This window comes from Sturnira hondurensis, unplaced genomic scaffold, assembly GCF_014824575.4.
Source record: "Sturnira hondurensis isolate 20B ecotype Veracruz unplaced genomic scaffold, ASM1482457v3 Scaffold0010128, whole genome shotgun sequence".
Lineage (NCBI taxonomy): Eukaryota > Metazoa > Chordata > Mammalia > Chiroptera > Phyllostomidae > Sturnira > Sturnira hondurensis.
The window spans coordinates 28,768,985-28,786,310 of record NW_028082759.1 but is presented as its reverse complement, the minus strand read 5'-3'; the positions used below and the strand labels follow the sequence as shown (position 1 = coordinate 28,786,310).

General features: G+C 36.6%; 1 protein-coding gene across 1 annotated transcript in view; it reads right to left on the bottom strand.

The window, feature by feature from the left end:
• Positions 1 to 17,326, bottom strand: part of RAB2A (RAB2A, member RAS oncogene family) — a 90,388-nt gene that overhangs the window by 35,385 nt on the left and 37,677 nt on the right. The window contains exon 3 of the mRNA XM_037058606.1: positions 8,243 to 8,310. Coding sequence (XP_036914501.1) covers positions 8,243 to 8,310 — 68 coding nt within the window. The remainder of the gene's footprint in view (positions 1 to 8,242; positions 8,311 to 17,326) is intronic.

Sequence of the window (17,326 nt, the reverse complement as noted above, 5' to 3'; positions counted from 1 at the left end):
TTTCCTTATTATTCATATGCAGAATACGAGCAGGTAGGGAATGAGTGCATAAAGGAAAAGAAGTAAACCTAACTTCACCAACCTTAGATAAAGTCACATGATAACCACTACTGCTCAAGTCAACCAGACAACCAGATGCACATACAACCCCCGCCCCAACGAGACCTCTAAACCTTTTTTGGCAATCCCTGACAACCCAATTTACTGAATGGCTTCACAATACATGAATCATTATTAGAGCACAGAATGGACTCCTAGCAACTAAGCTCTGAAGACAAATTTGAAAGGAAGCAAATAACCCAGAGCCTCACATTTGAATTCAATAACCCACTCCCTGGGGCAGCTGTTGACACTAGAATAAATAAAGTCCATTGTAAATAAATGATGAATGACATCTTTACGCCCACCATCTGCTGGTGTAAAGGTTGTTGGAAGGCCAAGGATGCAGATTTTATCAGTTATATCATAAACTGCAGTGAGCTTTCAACAGTCATCAGATGGAATTCTTTGAGCAATCATTTTATTATGAAAAACAGAAAATGGTTCTGAATTTAATTTGTATAATTTTTCTCCACACTTAATCAATTTTCTCTGTATTTGATATATAATGCTGTCAAAAGGCAACAGGATGTAAAAGTCATTTTTATATCCACTTGTGAAAACATACTTCATTGATTATGCAAAATCAGTTAATTTCTCTTTTACTGGTGGCACTAATGATCTGTTTTTTAAAAATGCTGGTGAGGAATATGCTTATTGCCTTTAAGTTTGAAACTGAGACAGTTTTTATCAAAAATACTTTAAAATTTTTAATTACCTCTTTTCTACCTTTGAGAAAAAAGCACGTATACTGAGTAAATGTAAGGCCAGTTTCCACAATTTTTGTATTCGAAATCTACTAACTTCTTGAAACATATTCATGTTTGCATGCTCTGAATTCTGATTTTCCAATGCAAATATTAAGTCTGTCTTACTCTCAGAACACACACACAGAGCTCAGGTTCTGCCCTGTTCTAACACTCAAAACTCTCTAATTCCTTGTTCTTCTTGGCGCTCCCATTACACTCCCTCTTTCCCATCCTCAGTGCCTAGCACCGGGTCTGGCACACAACAGACAGAAAAAGCATGTTGAGTGAGAGAATAAACCCTGATGTCTTAGTCAAATATACAAAATGGTCAGTGCTGCATCCCACCTCAGTAAGTGGACATCAGTAAATCCTAGCATGCTGAAGTTTAGTAAAAATAACTTCTATGTGGAAAATAAGATTAGATCATCTCTTGGTTAACTCCTGAGCAATTCTGGCATGTAAGTATAATGCCAGGCTAAATTAGATACTGAGAAAGCCACATATGAAAGGGCTAGAAAAAAGAGCCAGTTCATTTCATATAGACTGAGGCTAAAACATTAGATGGTACTAGGTGGAAGCATGACATTAATTAAAGTTTTGTTAATATAATTTACTGGGATGTATCTTTCAAAAAAAGTCTTTCAAATTCAAGTTCAAAATGCAAGCATTATGGGAATTTCTCCCTTAAGTGCGTAACATGGGAAAACTAAAAGTTCAATTTTTAAGAGATTCGTTTCACAGTGAATTACATATATCAAGAAAGAAGTCTGATATATATAACACGCAAAAATAAATGTTTTATTAGTTTAAAGTAAAACTCAGGTTTAGAGCTCTCGTATCTGCCATGCCTAAACATCGAGCAGAGTGAAAGTCCTTTAACACCACTTGCTGGGACATTCTGTGCAGCACTACAGGGCTAAAACTTCAGTGTTTACAGACCCCACAAGAAACAGTAAGAGGGGAAATTTAGGAAAAGAAGAAAAGCACACTTGTACGAGTGTATACCATTCACATTCCTCCCAAATTATTTTACCAAGAACAAACATGTTGTAATATGGAAATAACATTCATAATGCTTCACTTTATACTGAGCCCACTGAATCTGGATTTTGCCTACCATTATAAAAATCAACCCCCCCCCATACACATTCCAAGTGAGGACTACAAATGTAACTATGCATCTTAAAATCTCTAATTACATAATAAGCAAAGATCAGTACTCAGAAGAGTTACTAAATTCTTGAGAATTGACTTTCAGGAAAAATATCCCACACTCGTTTTTTTGTTAACGGCATTGGTAGCCTTGAAATAATCTGCTCAAATAAGTGTTTTGTTATGATTTATCTGACTACAGACAAACAAGAACTGCATAAAGCTAGCCCAATGGTTATCCTGATCATATTAAAACAAAGTAATCTAGTTTTTAAAATGCACTTTATATAAAGTTGTCTAAGCTGTGATTGACCTACATTGTTTTAAATAAAAAAAGCAATGTCATTTTAGGAAACAGAGATGTTATTTTTGACCCTCTGCACTATAGTGTAGTGCTAAAGAGATTTCAGAAGCCTGAAATGGAAAAGGACATAGAATTTTTTGTAGTAAGGGATTGCTACTATAAGCTAAAGATGTAAAGAAAAATGCATTTAATGAAATGAAGATGACTGGCTAAGTGAAGAGCACCACAAAAATGTGGTAGCCAAAGTGGACAATATAGCTGTTTATTTCTGTAAAACAGCAGCAAAGATACCCAGACATCAACCAAGTAGGATAAAACAAATAAGCTTTAAGAGATAATGGGCAAACTCCATTTTTAGTGATGCCTGGGATTAAAGCCTGAGTCATAGAACATTTGTTAAAAAAAGAAAAAAAAAAGCCTTACAGACCTTCATTTTTCATGTAAGGTTTGGTAAATCAAATAAACTTGACTCTTTGCCCGATACCTTTAATATTTACTTCTACTGCCATACAAAGATTTCCCCAAACTGGCTTCCTCATGTGCCCGAGTCATTCTGTTGGTAACAACTTTTGTAGTAACGAGGCCATCAACTTAACTCTTCTCTTTCTCCTTTTACACTCATAACATACAACTTTTTATATTAAGTTACTGCTTAAAAATCTCTAAATACCCTGAAACTCTTAGGAATGAGTTCTCTATTTTTTTCAGAATTTATCTTCTTAGTAAGTCTTGTTCATAGAGCTCCTTTGAAGGCATCACAGTCTCTCCCTTTTAGACACAGAGGAAAGAAAACCACCTCTTCTAGAGGAAGTGTGAGCAGGAGTTCTTTTTTCTTTTTCCTTTTCATATTGTCCAGCATAGCATAGATTTCTTTTGAAAGATGACTGCAGCACAAAACAATTTACTCCTATGCTAAGAAAAAACAAAGACTTCTATCAAAAGAAGAGATGGCTAGTTAACCTACGAAGTAACTGGGAGTTAAGAAGTTAACCAAAGAAGTAACTGGGAAATGAATGACTTACTCAAGTTTCAAAAAGCACAGGGAAGGGAGGGCAATTACTTAAGGGGACATCTTAAGGAGAGAAGAACAACTGAACAAACTAGAATAAACCAACAAGGCAGTTTATCCCTAAAATATCACCTAATTTTCATCACTTTATCAATCTCACCTTTGGAACTATGTATTTTAGTAGATGCTACCCCTTGAACACATCCAAAACCCCTACAAGCTGCTTAGGAAGAATGAGTTGCTTTATTCAGTCATTCAATAAAATTTACCAAACACTGTATCAGTTCTTAAACCAAGAATACAAGATACCAAGTTGAATAAGATAACTTTTCTTCATGATGCTTATTCTGAGGTGAGACACTTGGACAAAAAACTATGACAAGAACAGGATGAGAACTGTAACAGAAATACGTGTAAAATATTACAGGAGAATCAGCTAGCCCAGGGGGATCCGAGAGGCTCCGTAAGAGTTGACATCTGAGCTGGTCTTAAGTGGAAAGGAGAAAAACGTATTTCAAGCAAAGTAAGTATTTATTCAAAAAACAAGGTATGAAACATGTATTAAAGGATATCAAGTAGTTTGGATCACATTATACTACAATGAAAGATGTATGTTACATTAAGTTTATTAGCTGAGAAAGTAACCTACTTTAGGTGAAACGATCAGTTTTCAAAGAAAAGAACCTCTTTTAATGCAGAAATACAAAACACTTCTTTTTACCAAAGATCATTAATTTTAAATCTCTAGGAAAAGGAGGGACTTTGCACATTTTTTTCTCTTGATGGTATAAGTTTGAAATCATGTTATCTGAGAGAATATAAATTAAAAAGTTATGATATGTTACAGGTTCAGGGAAGAAATCCCTACAAAACAGTGAAAGCATAAACCTTCACTGAGAAAGAGGTGATAAGAAGCATAAAAACCCAGGGTCCAACGTATCGCTTTGGAAGAAAGCAAGGCAGAGATTTACTGTTTTTCATTTCAGGGACGATGGCGTGATACTCGAGAAGCATTAGGAAAGCTAGGTCTCACAATGACCCTCAGCAACTCATTTGCTCTTCTTGGGAATCCAGCCTGTGAAACAATATTCTCAAAGGTTCCTTCCTTCATTAGCTATTATAGGTGACAGGTGAGAAACTAAAACTGAGAAGAGAAAAAAGAGAGGGTATAGAATGTTAAAACTCCCATACCTTATATTTCATTTACTAGTTTACATACTATGCTTTGTCATTCATAATAAGAAAACTTTCGTTTTTTCTCAACTGGGGTTCCATGAAGAATTAAGTTCTGCCCTGGCTGGCATGACTGAGTGGACTGAGTGCCAGCCTGCGAACCAAAGGGTCACCAGTTTAATTCCCAGTCAGGGCACATGCCTGGGTTGTGGGCCAGGTCCCCAGTGGGGGTTGCGTGAAAGGCAGCCACACACATTGACATTTCTCTCCTTCTTTCTCCTTCCCTTCCCCTCTCTCTAAAAATATAAATAAAATAATATCTTTTAAAAAAAGAAAGTTCTTAAAAAAAAAAAAAAAGGATTAAGTCCTAATTGCCCCAAAGCAGTTTTCTCAAAGTGTGATCCTAAGACTCCTGAAGGTCCCTGAGAATTTTTAAGGGTCCATGAGGTCCTCCACTTCCCAACAATCTATTTGTATGACGTTGTATTTTATTCATATACTCCAACTAAATAGCACACATAAAACTCAAGGCAGAAACATGTATGAAAACAAGACAGTAAAGAGATTTTTCAAAATGTAACAAAATGAAACACTTTTTCACTGGAAAGGTGTAAGTTTTATTGGGGGGGGTTGGAAAAACATAGTTAGCTTCCATAAAATTGCATTGTTTATCCCAATATGTAATGAATTTATTATAGTTATTTCTAAAATGAATTAATAACTGAATATTTAATAAGTTTCATGGTTTAGTTTGTAATGGTAAATATTGATAGTTTTAAGCCACATAAGTAAAGGTTCTTTGGTGTCCTCCTAATTTTTAAGAGTATAAAAAGACTCTGAGACCAAAAAATTTGAGAACTGCTACCTTAAGACATCCACTGTATATAACAAAGTAACTTCTCTTTTATGCATCTAAAATGGGCAAATACAGAAAACAGTCACTCAATTTATGTTCTGTGGTTAAGATGAGAGATTACCATTAAAAATTATACAGCATGACAGATGACGATACTGTATATAGAAGACCCTAAAGATTCCATAAAAAAACTATTAGAACTGATAAATGAATTCAATTAAGCAGCAGGATACAAAATAAAAACCCAGAAATCAGTTGCATTTTTATACACCAATACTCAACTATTGCAAAAGGAAACAAAAAAAACAATCTCATTTACAAATGCATAAAAAAAATACCCAGGAATAAATGTAACCAAGGAAGTAAAAGACCTGTAAAAATTATAAGACAATGAAGAAGGAAACTGAAGAAGATACAAATAAGTGGAAGGATATCAAGGATATCAAGGATATCCATGAACATGTGCATGTTCATGGATAGGAAGAATTAGCATCATTAAAATGTCCATACTACCCAAAGCAATCTATACATTCAACATAATTCCTATCAAGATTCCAATGACATATTTCACAGAACTAGAACAAAAATTCAAAACAATTTTATGGACCACAGAAGACCCTGAATAGTCACAGCAACCTGAAAAAGAACAATAAAGTTGGGGGAATGATGCTACCTGATATCAAACTATACTAAAAGGCCATATGTAATTAAACAGCATGGTACAGGCATAAAAACAGATATGTATATCAATGGAACAGAATAGAGAGCCCAGAAATAAACCCATACCTTTATGGTCAACTAATATTTGAAAAGGAGGCAAAAACATACAGTGGGGAAGATAGTCTATTCAATAAATGGTGTTGAATAGATGGACAGATACATGGGGAAAAAAAGAAACTAGATCACCTTCTTACACCATACCGAAAGTAAACTCAAACTGGATTCAAGATTTAAATGTGAGACTGAAAATCATCAAAATCCTAGAAGAAAACACAGGCAGTAAAATCTTGGACATTTCTTGTAGTAATACTTTTTCCCGATACATAGCCTCAGCCAAGGGAAACAAAAGAAAAAATAAACAAATGGGACTATATCAAACTAAAAAGGTTTTGCACAGCAAAGGAAACCATTAACAAAATGAAAAGATAACTCACTGAATGAGAGAACATATTTGCCAATGATAGATCTGATAAGGGGTTAATATCCAAAATTTATAAAGAAAATACAACTCAACACTAGAACAAACAAACAATCCAATTGAAAAATGGGAAAGGACCTGAATAGACATTTCTCCAAAGAGGACATACAGATGGCCAACAGACATACGAAAAGATGCTCAATGTCACTGATCATCAGAGGGATGAATATTAAAACCACAATGAGATACTATCTCACACCTGTCAGAATGGCCATCACCAATAAATTAACAAACAAGTGTTGGTGAGGATGTGGAGATGAGGAAACCCTCACGCACTGTTGGTGGGAATGCAGGATTGGTGCAGCCAGTGTGAGGAGCAATATGGAGTTACCTTGAACAATTCAAAATGAAACCCAAACTGCTTTAAGACCCAATGATTCTACTCCTGGGAATATACCCAAAGAAACCCAAAACACTAATTTGAAAGAATATATGCACCCCAACATTCGTTGAAGCATTATTTACAAGAGCCAAGATTTGAAAGCAGTCCAAGTGCCTGTCAGTAGATCAGTGGATAAAAAAGCTGTGGTATGTTTACACAATGGAATACTACTTAGTCACAATGAAGGAAATCTTACCTTTTGTGAGAGCAGGGATGCACCTGAACAGTATTATGCTAAGTAAAATAAGCCAGTTGGAGATAAGCAAGTACCAAATGATTTCACTCATATGCGGAATCCAGTAAACAAAATAATCTAACATAACAGAAACAGACTCATAGAGAACAGACTGACAGCTGTCAGAGGGGAAAGGCTGGGAGGGCTGGGTGAAAAAGTGAAGGGATTAAGCAAAGAAAAAGAACAAAAACCTCAGACACAGACAACAGTGTAGTGATTACCAGAGTTAAAGGGGGTTGCAAGAAGGGAGAAGGGGGCAAAGGAGGATAAATGGTAATGGAAGGAGCCTTGACTTGGGGTGGTGAACACAATACAATATACAGATGACACATTACAGAACGGTACACATGAAACCTATATGCTTTAAAAAGAATTTTTAAAGAAAGATTTTATTTATTTTCAGAGAGAGGGGTGGGAGGGAGACAGAGAGGGAGAAAAACGCCAATCAGTTGCCGACTGCATGCTCCCAACTGGGGACCTGGCCTGCAACCCAGGAATGTGCCCTGACGAAGAATGGAACTGGCATCCTTTAGGTTTGCAGGATGACACCCGGGGTCAAATCTATACAATTTTATTAACCAATGTCAGCAATAAATTCAATAAAAAGTTAAAAAATAATTATATAGCATGAAACAGGCACTCGATGAACATAAATGATAGAATTGGGACTTAAAGCAAGGTGGCTTCAAGTGGCTGGGACTAAATCAAACCTTTGAAACAAGTTAATAAACTGTCCATTCAAGACTCTAAGATACTGATATTCATATTTTACTTCCCATGTGTACTTCAGACATGATGCTTGTTTTTCTTAAAAACATAGTTTCTACAGCATTTACGTTTAGACCACAGCCTGAGCATTTACTCAGATATGTTCACCAATATCTAATACATAGGGTACACCTGTTGGAACACTGTACAAGAGAATCTAGTCTTCTCTGGAACCACATTTCATCTCATGGTATAGGTGTTAAGTGTTTAACAAACTGTAACAGGCACAAAATTAACATGAAAACAAAAACATACATCATACTTTATAAAAAAAAACACTTCACTGAGGTCACATAATGTATGTTTGCTATACTTACCGTATCCCATATCTGAAGTTTTATTTGTTTCCCATCAATAGTTATCATTCGAGCACCGAACTCTACACCTGAATAGAGTAGAAAATGATTTGTTACACAATGTAGTGGAAATATATTTCACATTTAAAGATTTTTTTAAAAGATGTTTAATTTCGGGACATGCTGTATCAGGTGATTATGATAAAACTTGAACAAATACAGCTCCTATCCTTAGTAAACATATAAGCTAAGGCAGAGGTGCTAATAAAACATAAGCTAAAGAGAAAAGGGAACCCTAGTGCACTGTTGGTGGGAATGCAGACTGGAAAACTAAAAATGGAACTGATTTGTGACCCAGCAATTCCACTTCTGGGGATTATACCCTAAGAATCCTGAAACACCAATTCCAAAGAACCTATTCACCTCAATGTTCATAGCACAATTTACAATAGCCAAGTGTTGGAAGCAACCTAAGTGCCTATTAGTAAGAGTGGATCAAAAAACTGCTGTACACTTACACAGTGGAATACTATGCAGCAGAAAGAAAGAAGGATCTCCTACACTTCTCAACAGCATGGATGGAACTGGAGAGCATTATGCTGAGTGAAATAAGCCAGGTGTTGAAAGACAAATACTGTATATGTCCCCTATAAATGGAACCTAATCAACAAAACAAATAAGCAAGCAAAATATAACCAGAGAGATTGAAATAAAGAACAAACTAACAATAGCCAGAAGGAAGGAGAAGAGGATAACAGGGGTGGGGGAGGAAAGGTTCAGCAAGGAACATGTATGAAGGACACATGGACAAAGCCAAAGTGAGGTAGGACCAAGGGTAGGAGGTGGGGATGTTTGGGGTGGGGAGGAGTGTGTGTGTGTGTGGAAATGGAGACAACTGTACTTGAACAACAATAAAAAAAAAGAAACATAAGCTAAGGACATAATTAAAACTCTAAGATATTCAAGGCTAGTACAGTCAAAAAACCAAATGTGATCTTCACATTCCACAGGCTCAGTAACATAAAAACAGCCAGGAATGAAATTCAAGAACCATCATTACTGGTAACGAATATTAAAATTTCTTAAAAATGATTAATATATAAAAGTCACTAAAAGGGATACATTCTAACATCTTGGTTCCCAGTATGGGCTATCAACGAGGAAAGAAATCTCCAAATTTGTCCACTAGAGATAACCCCTTTTAAAACATATTTCCAGACACTACTCCATGAATAAATAAATACACAGAAATGAATACACATGCCCTGGCTGCTGTGGCTCAGTGGTTGAGCGCCCGCCTGCAAATCAAAGGGTCGCCAGTCCAATTCCCAGTCTAGGGCATGTGCCTGGGTTGCGGGCCAGGTCCCCAGTAGAAGGTGCATGAGAAACAACCACACATTCAGGTTTTTCTCTCCCTCTCTTTCTCCCGCCCTTCCCCTCTCTAAAAAAATAAAACTTAAAAAAAAAGAAAAGAAATGAGTATACAATTTTATGTAAATAGAACATATAAATGCTGTTCTGCATTTTGTTTTTCAGTCAACAATATGCTATAAACATTATCCCATGGTAAATATTTTTGCCAATAATAAATATATAAAATTACACCATTACTATATGTAAGAGCTGAGTAATATTCGTGTGTATATACATATATGTCTATCCACACACACACTTTACCAAGTTGGTACTCTATAGCTACAAATTTAGGTCATTCCCAAATTCACTAAGATATGTTCACCAACACATACTGAAATGACCTTTCCAGTACACATTTTCAACTTATGATTTTAGGCAAATTGCAAGTCAAAGGGAATACAAATTTTATATTTATAAGTTTACTACAAATACTTTGGCTTTTCCTCTTGCATTTATTGTCTGTCTTAGAAGTACTTATTCAATAATTTTAAAAAGAAGTAGAAAAAGGGGGGATAATTCCAGAACAGCAAAGAGCTGTAAAAAAGACTCCGAAATAAGTCTATCACTAGTATCACACTAAATCTTTACTGCTTGGTGTGTGTTCTATCAGTATTTAGATTAGCGGGGGTGAAGGAGAGACACACATGGTTTCCAGAAACCAGGTGTCTTCCTGGCAGAAAAAGAACCTCTAGTTGCCCAGGTAAGGGCACAATGCCCAGTGCCAGAATTCTATTTCAGCATCTCCTATAATTCCCCGACTGTGATTAGTGGGGTGAAATAGAAAGGTAATTTGTCCTCCCATGATAACTTGATGGAGTTTTTACTGTACATTTTAATAATTATTCCATCTTAGAGGCATACTCAATACTAAGAAACTAATGTTATGTTATTCAGACTAAGAGACCCAGGAGTCATGATGTATTAGAATAAAAATGCAAAAATTAAAAATTACACCATGTAAAAACATTACAATGTTTATAAATCTACCTACCTATCTTTATATACATATGTACTCACTTACTAATATATATGTACATACAGTCATATGTTGTATACCACAACATGAGAGGGCACACAAAACAACCATCTACCAATTCACCATTAATGACATAAAATTAGAGTAGCTGAGGGTAAAAAGCAGTAGCAGAGTATGATACAAATGCTCTTTGAAATATCCAGTACTGTCCTGACCCATGTGGCTCAGTTGGTTGAGCATTATCTGGCAAACGAAAACATCACAGTTTTGATTCCTGGTCAGGGCACATGCCTGCTTTGTGGGCCCGTCCTTGTTGGGGCTTGAGACTGAAGGCAACAAATTTCTTTTTCTCTCACACATCGACGTTCTTCTCCCTCTTTTCTCCCTGACTCCCCCCTCCAAAAAGAGTAAATAAATGACATCTATTTTTTTTTAAAAGAAATGTTCAGTGTTTATTTATTTATTTACCCTCACCTGAGAACATTTTTCATTGCTTTTATAGACAAAGGAGAGGAGAGAGAAAAACTGATGTCAGAGAGAAATGGATCAGTTGCCTTCTCCTATGTACCACAACTGGGGATCAAACCTACAACCTGCTTATGTGTCCTGACTGGGAATAGAACCTGTGACCTTTCAGTCTACAGCACAACCCTCCAACCGAGCCACACCAGCCAGGGATGAAATACCCAGTATTTAGAAGGAATGTACTAAAGTACAAAATGCTACTGATTAGCAAGTTATTTGGGGACGGGGGGTGGGGGGGGGTGGGGGGAAGAAGCCTTTTCATGACTCAATTGCTTCTAGCCACAAATGGAGAGAGAAATCCTATTCTTCCTTCTGTTGTCATGAATGGGGTTTTAACCACAATATAAAAAAATCTGCACTGCTCCTTGGAATTCCAAATTTCTTCAACCCAACGCACAATGTTAAATTTGACGAAAACAACTATAAATTAGAAACAGACCCGTGACTGTTAACCAGGGGTGGGCAGGCAGGGCAGGCAGGGCAGGCAGGGCAAGCAGATGCTCCTCTGGAACTGATCTTGTGCGGAGTAATAGAGATACTAAAATGGACTGGCCACTACTCCATCCTAGCTGATGAAAACCTAAGATCACCTCTGCTAAAGGACCACTGTTATGGTTCCTGTTTCCAGCGCCTTAAGACAGATGGTTTGAAGTTTCCACCCTTCCGTGGGTTCTTTATAAAACTTCAGGTAATCTAATGTATTTCCTTCTGCTTAACTTAGCCATAATGGGATTTGGGGGGTGTGAGTGGGTATAAAGATATATACATACTTTGAATATCTATCTTTATACAAAGTAGGTAGACAGAGGTTGTTGAAAGCTTAAAGTATTTAAACAAAGGTTTTTTTAGAATCTTTTTTTAAAAAGATTTTATTTATTTATTTTTAGAGAGAGAGGAAGGGAGGGAGAAAGAAAGGGAGAGAAACATCAATGTGTGGTTACCTCTCACATATCCCCTACAACCTGGGGACCTGGCCCACAACCCAGGCATGTGCCCTGACAGGAAATCAAACCAACGACCCTTTAGTTTGCAGGCTGGTGTTCAATCCACTGAGCCATAACAGCCAGGGCTAAACAAAGATTTTTTTCTTCTAAAACAATGTCAAACTTTAAAGAAATGTTACATAGAAATCAGGATTGTAAAAGCTGGGAAATGTCAGAATAAAACTGATGTTTTAACTTAATTTATCGATATGGTTAGGATGGACAATAAAAAAACCCCAAAAACTAGTTGAAAGTTTTACTACCCAGGAATGAGATAAAGAATGATGGTAGGAAGGAAATATACATCTCAAAGGGAAAAAATGGACAAGCAATGTTGTTTCCTGAAAAAAATCTGATTTCTGTTTTCCTATCAAGTGAAACAAAAACAGATAGTTTCAATTTCGGCTCCAGAAACACAATTCTTTCCCATTTACCTTCTCATTCCTACATGGGTACAGGGCAGGTTTTACCTTTCTATGCTATGTGACAAAAGAAAATACTACAACCCGAAGTGTCCTGGAAATTTTTGAAACAAACAAGTAAAAAACCAAAAAACTTTATTTTTCTAATGGATTGTTAAAATTTAAAAATCTTTTTCCCTAAGTATATATATATTCCTGAGAATTCTATTTAGAAAGGCTTCCTTATCTTTTTTAAATAGGATTAACCATCACCCACTATGCCCTTGAGGCTGTCTTCCCAGATACATTTTCAATTAACAGACAGTTTGGCTGCCAGAGAAACATGGAACCAAAGGCAAGGTCTCATTTCCTGACACTGATTGTCAGGGAGTGACGCTTCTTTTTCTCCAAATGTTATTCACTTCCAACCTCCCAGAACAAAATACTCAGCATGTAAATATACATTTTCTAATAGTCTCTAGATCACTGTGGTCCCTGCATAGCAAGTACTTGCATCCTTGCATATTAACCATTTTTGGAACAGCTGACAATTGGTATCTACTAACTGTGTTGCCCTGGGCAAGTTATTAAACTCGCTTCTGGGTCTTGCCCTGGCAGGGTGGCTCACCTGGTTGGGGTACATACGGGAGACAATCAAATGATGTTTCTCTCCCCCACTTTCTCTCTCCTTAAAATCAATAAACATATTCTTGTGGGGGGATTAAAAAATATAAAAAATAAAATTGCTTCTGTGTCTTAATATTCATATCTACAAGGTGGTATTAATGAAATCCATCTCATAAGATGTTTTCAAGATTAAAATAATTACCACATATGAATGGAACAATGACTGGCACACAGTAAGAATTCGGTATGTGTCAGGTATTGTTATTATTCCGCATTTACACCAACGTTTCTAAACTACCACTTACATAACAAATGATGATAGTCCCTATGAGCAAGGGTCACCTGTCAGAGCCATGTGGGGCTACCAAAGCAGAGAGCAGAACTGAGTATTAAACAAGCAGTCAGGCTGAGCTTTCCTTAGACCAGCATGAGAACATATGGACCTGTTGTTCCTGGAACCTAGACACGGCAGAAGTTCAAAACTGAGACTTAGGGAAGAAGACTCTCCTAATCACAGAAACAGAGAGGAAACTATATATTAAAAGTGTTTCCTTTATTTTCTATGAAAAATAAACAATAAATACCACACTTTAAGGTAAAACACTAGAGGAATTCAAATTACACTGAGAAAAAAGATTTTAATGCTCTCAATTTATAAATAATTCTAGAGAGATTTGGCCACAAATTATAATAGCAAAACAAAAAAACACAAAATACTAGCTAAGAAAATATTGTTGACTTCCCGGTAAGACCAAACCCGGTAAGAACATGAAAAAGTAATTAATTTAACAAAAATCATGATTAAAAATTCTATTTACCATAGCAACAAAAATAGATAAATACCAAAACAAACTTAAGAAAAGCACAACGCTTGTATGAAGAGAATTGTAAAACTTTACTGAAGAGCATTTAAAAATGAAATAAATGGAATAAATGAAAACAGGTATTGTGTATAAGTAGATAATCTCAATAGAATAAAAACATAAATTGTCTCCAAATTAACTTACAAAGTTAACAGGATTGTTATCAAATTTTAAAAGTCTCACTGAAAACTTTGCAATTGGGCAAGCTGAGACTAAAATTTTCTTGTAAGAACAAATGCACAGAAGATCAAGAAAACTCAGAAGAAGAAAAATATCAATCACACATTAGTATACTACAAAGTCACCATAAATATCACAGTGTAATATTGCCTTATGAAATCTATTATGAATAGATTTGAGAGTTTCCAGACAGTCTTGCTTACATATGGAAATTCAGCCTATGACAAAGGTGACTGTTCAAACTGGAAAAAGAATGGCTTGTAACTTACGGTGTGAGATCACAAGTTTTATAGGGATTAAAGAAAATCATATTACACAACCACACACCAGAGGGGGTGCAAATTTACAGTATCAGAAGAACATTTAAGAGACTATGCCTGCAGTTTTTACACTGGGGAGTCTTCTGCAGTAAGGTCTCAAAGCCATAAAGAAAAACATCAATGGATTTGACAAAAGAAAACTAGAAGTAAAAGGTGCAAAGATACAAACAAGTAATTCAAAGAGAAGACACAAAAGTGGTTCATAAAAATATTTTAAAAATGCTAAGCACTAAAAAAAAGGAACTGAAAAGTAAACGAACCATTTTCCCCCTCCAATTCAAACATTAAAAACATTATTAAGTACAGCAGAAGCAGGGGGAGGAGAAACAGGTACTTTAGTACATCAGTGGAAGGAGTGCAAATCAGAACAACTTTGTGCGTATCTTCATGATATATTTAAAAACTCTAGAAGTTTTTAAAGTTACAAAGTCTTTATAGTGGCTGCTGGAAGGCCAAAGGCAAGTTATACAAGAAATCTAACTTGGGATGTTTATTATGTTTTCATAGTAATCATAAACCCTGTAAGGAAAATACATTTACATTTTAAAATTCAGGTACATAAACTTTGTGAGATTTAAATTAAATAGGTCTGCTAACTTACATTCTTAGTTCTTGGCAGTATTATTCTAGGTAACTCAAGTTACCAGAAAAATTGAATCCCAAATAAATGAGGTGGTTTTTTAAATTAAGATTTTACTTATTTATTTTTGGAGAGAGGGAGAGAAACATGGATGGGTTGCCTCTCACGAGCTCCCAACCGGGGACCCGGCAGGTAACCCAGGTATGTGCCCTGACTGGGAATCAGTCTGCAGGATGATGCCCAAACCCACTGAAACACACCAGTCAGAACAATGAGGTGTATTTGTAGCTGATACACTGTGGGGTGCCTAACAGAAATGGTGTTTCAATTCTACCACCTTTTCCCCAAATATATACTTTCACTTCCAGAAGTCATTTCTTACAGGCTGACTGGTTTAAGGGAGTGGAGGAGGTAAGTAGGAAGGTGGAGTTAACATACAAATGGTTCAGCCTTTAGACCAGTGCTTGTCAAACTGCTATTAGCAGGTAGTGAAATAAATGTAGTGGGAATCAGTGGGCTGTACCTAGAATTATTTGTAAGCAACATAATTAAATAATATTAAAGAAATGCATGCATTAAGCACTGTAATGTTAAATGTTGCTTTATGAAGCTCCCCCACAATATGGAGCAATTAACTTAGCAAATATTTAGAGTCTTTTGTGTACCAGGTGCTGGAGATACAGCCATGAACAAAATAGGTAACTCTGCTGTCATGGCCTTTATACTGGTGGGAGACAATGTTAACTTACACTTGTACAAAGTTACGGGAAGATGGGTTCTTTCTGAAGCATGCCCACACTTTTCTTCCTTCTCAGTCACGCATCGCCTAAACTTTAAGGTTCCCCATGAGCCTTGCAACCAGGGGAGCAATGGGCAGCAGCAGCTTTGTCTGGGGCTTCCCCCCCGAACCTGTCTCCTTTCTCTGACTTTTCAGTGAGCTAGCTGACAGCAGCCCTCCCGTGGTTCACTTCTGTCCCTGTGACTTTCACTTCTCAGCAAGTCCACACTGCCCTCCCTGCGTGGCTCACTTCTTTCCTTGAACATTTCTAGAGAGCCACAGCGGCCCTGCCTAGGCTCTCTCCTGTTGCTTCTTCTATCCTAAGCCCTTCTTTTGTTTCCCCATCCCCAACTTTCATAACTGTCCTTTCAAAAAAAAACTTAGGGAGAAAAGAAATAAATCTGGGCAAGAGGATAGGTATGTATGTACATGTGCATTTATGAAGATCTGGGAGAAAAAAAAACCAGGAGCTATTTGGGACATGTTAAGTTTGAGATGTCTATTAGACATCCAAGAGAGGAGATGTTGGCTAAACAGCTGAATATGGGTACATGGAGGGAAGAGCCCTAGTTGGAGTGGGTTCAAGAATAAGTAAAAAAGAATTAGAGATAGAAAATGTGGTCAATTCTTTCTGAGGAATTTTACTAAAAAGGAAGGATTGAAAACAAAAGAAAAAAATACCATCAAAAAGGGGGAGAATTAATGACAACTGGAAGAAACACTGCTGAAGCAGTGTTCTTGAGTAGGCCTTGCTAGCAACTTAAGAGTTCATCCACAGCAGCAAGGAGAAGGGAAGAGTTCATGGTGCAATGCAGGTGGGTGGGTCTACATGGTAGCAGAAACCTGTGAAAATGCTCTTCTACTTGCCTCTATTTTATGAGTAAAATAGTAAACAAGGTTATCATCTGACAGTGAAGATAGAAAAGGTGCAGCATACTTAAAGAACAAGAAGATATAGTTATGCAGAAAAGTAGAGAACGAATGGACTGGAAATAAAGTGTAATTACCCAGCAGTTAAAAGTCAGTGTCTAAGAAATTAAGTGAAACAACACTAGTTAGCATGGCTCTGTGTTTCTTTCCATGCAGTATGAAGCATAGACAGTTGAATTTAACCCACGGGTTAGCCACAAAAGTATGATGAAGCGATACAAGGTGGTAGGAGAGTGTATGCAGGAGTGATGATTACAATTACAGTGCTTAGAATTAAAACTGGGTAAGGAGGGAAGTAATGTGAGAGGGGTGAGAGTGAAAAGATGGTAGGATCAATAAATTATAGGTCTGTTGGGGTAAATAAATTGTTAGTGTTAGGAATTAGAGGGTATTGGTTGAAAGAAAGAAAAGAATATAGTCAAACAGCCAGATGCATGAAGCTGCAATTCTGGAGTGGTTGTAGATACTGGTAATGACGAAGTCCTGGGTGTGACTACGAGAGTAAATTATCTGAGATACTTTTGGA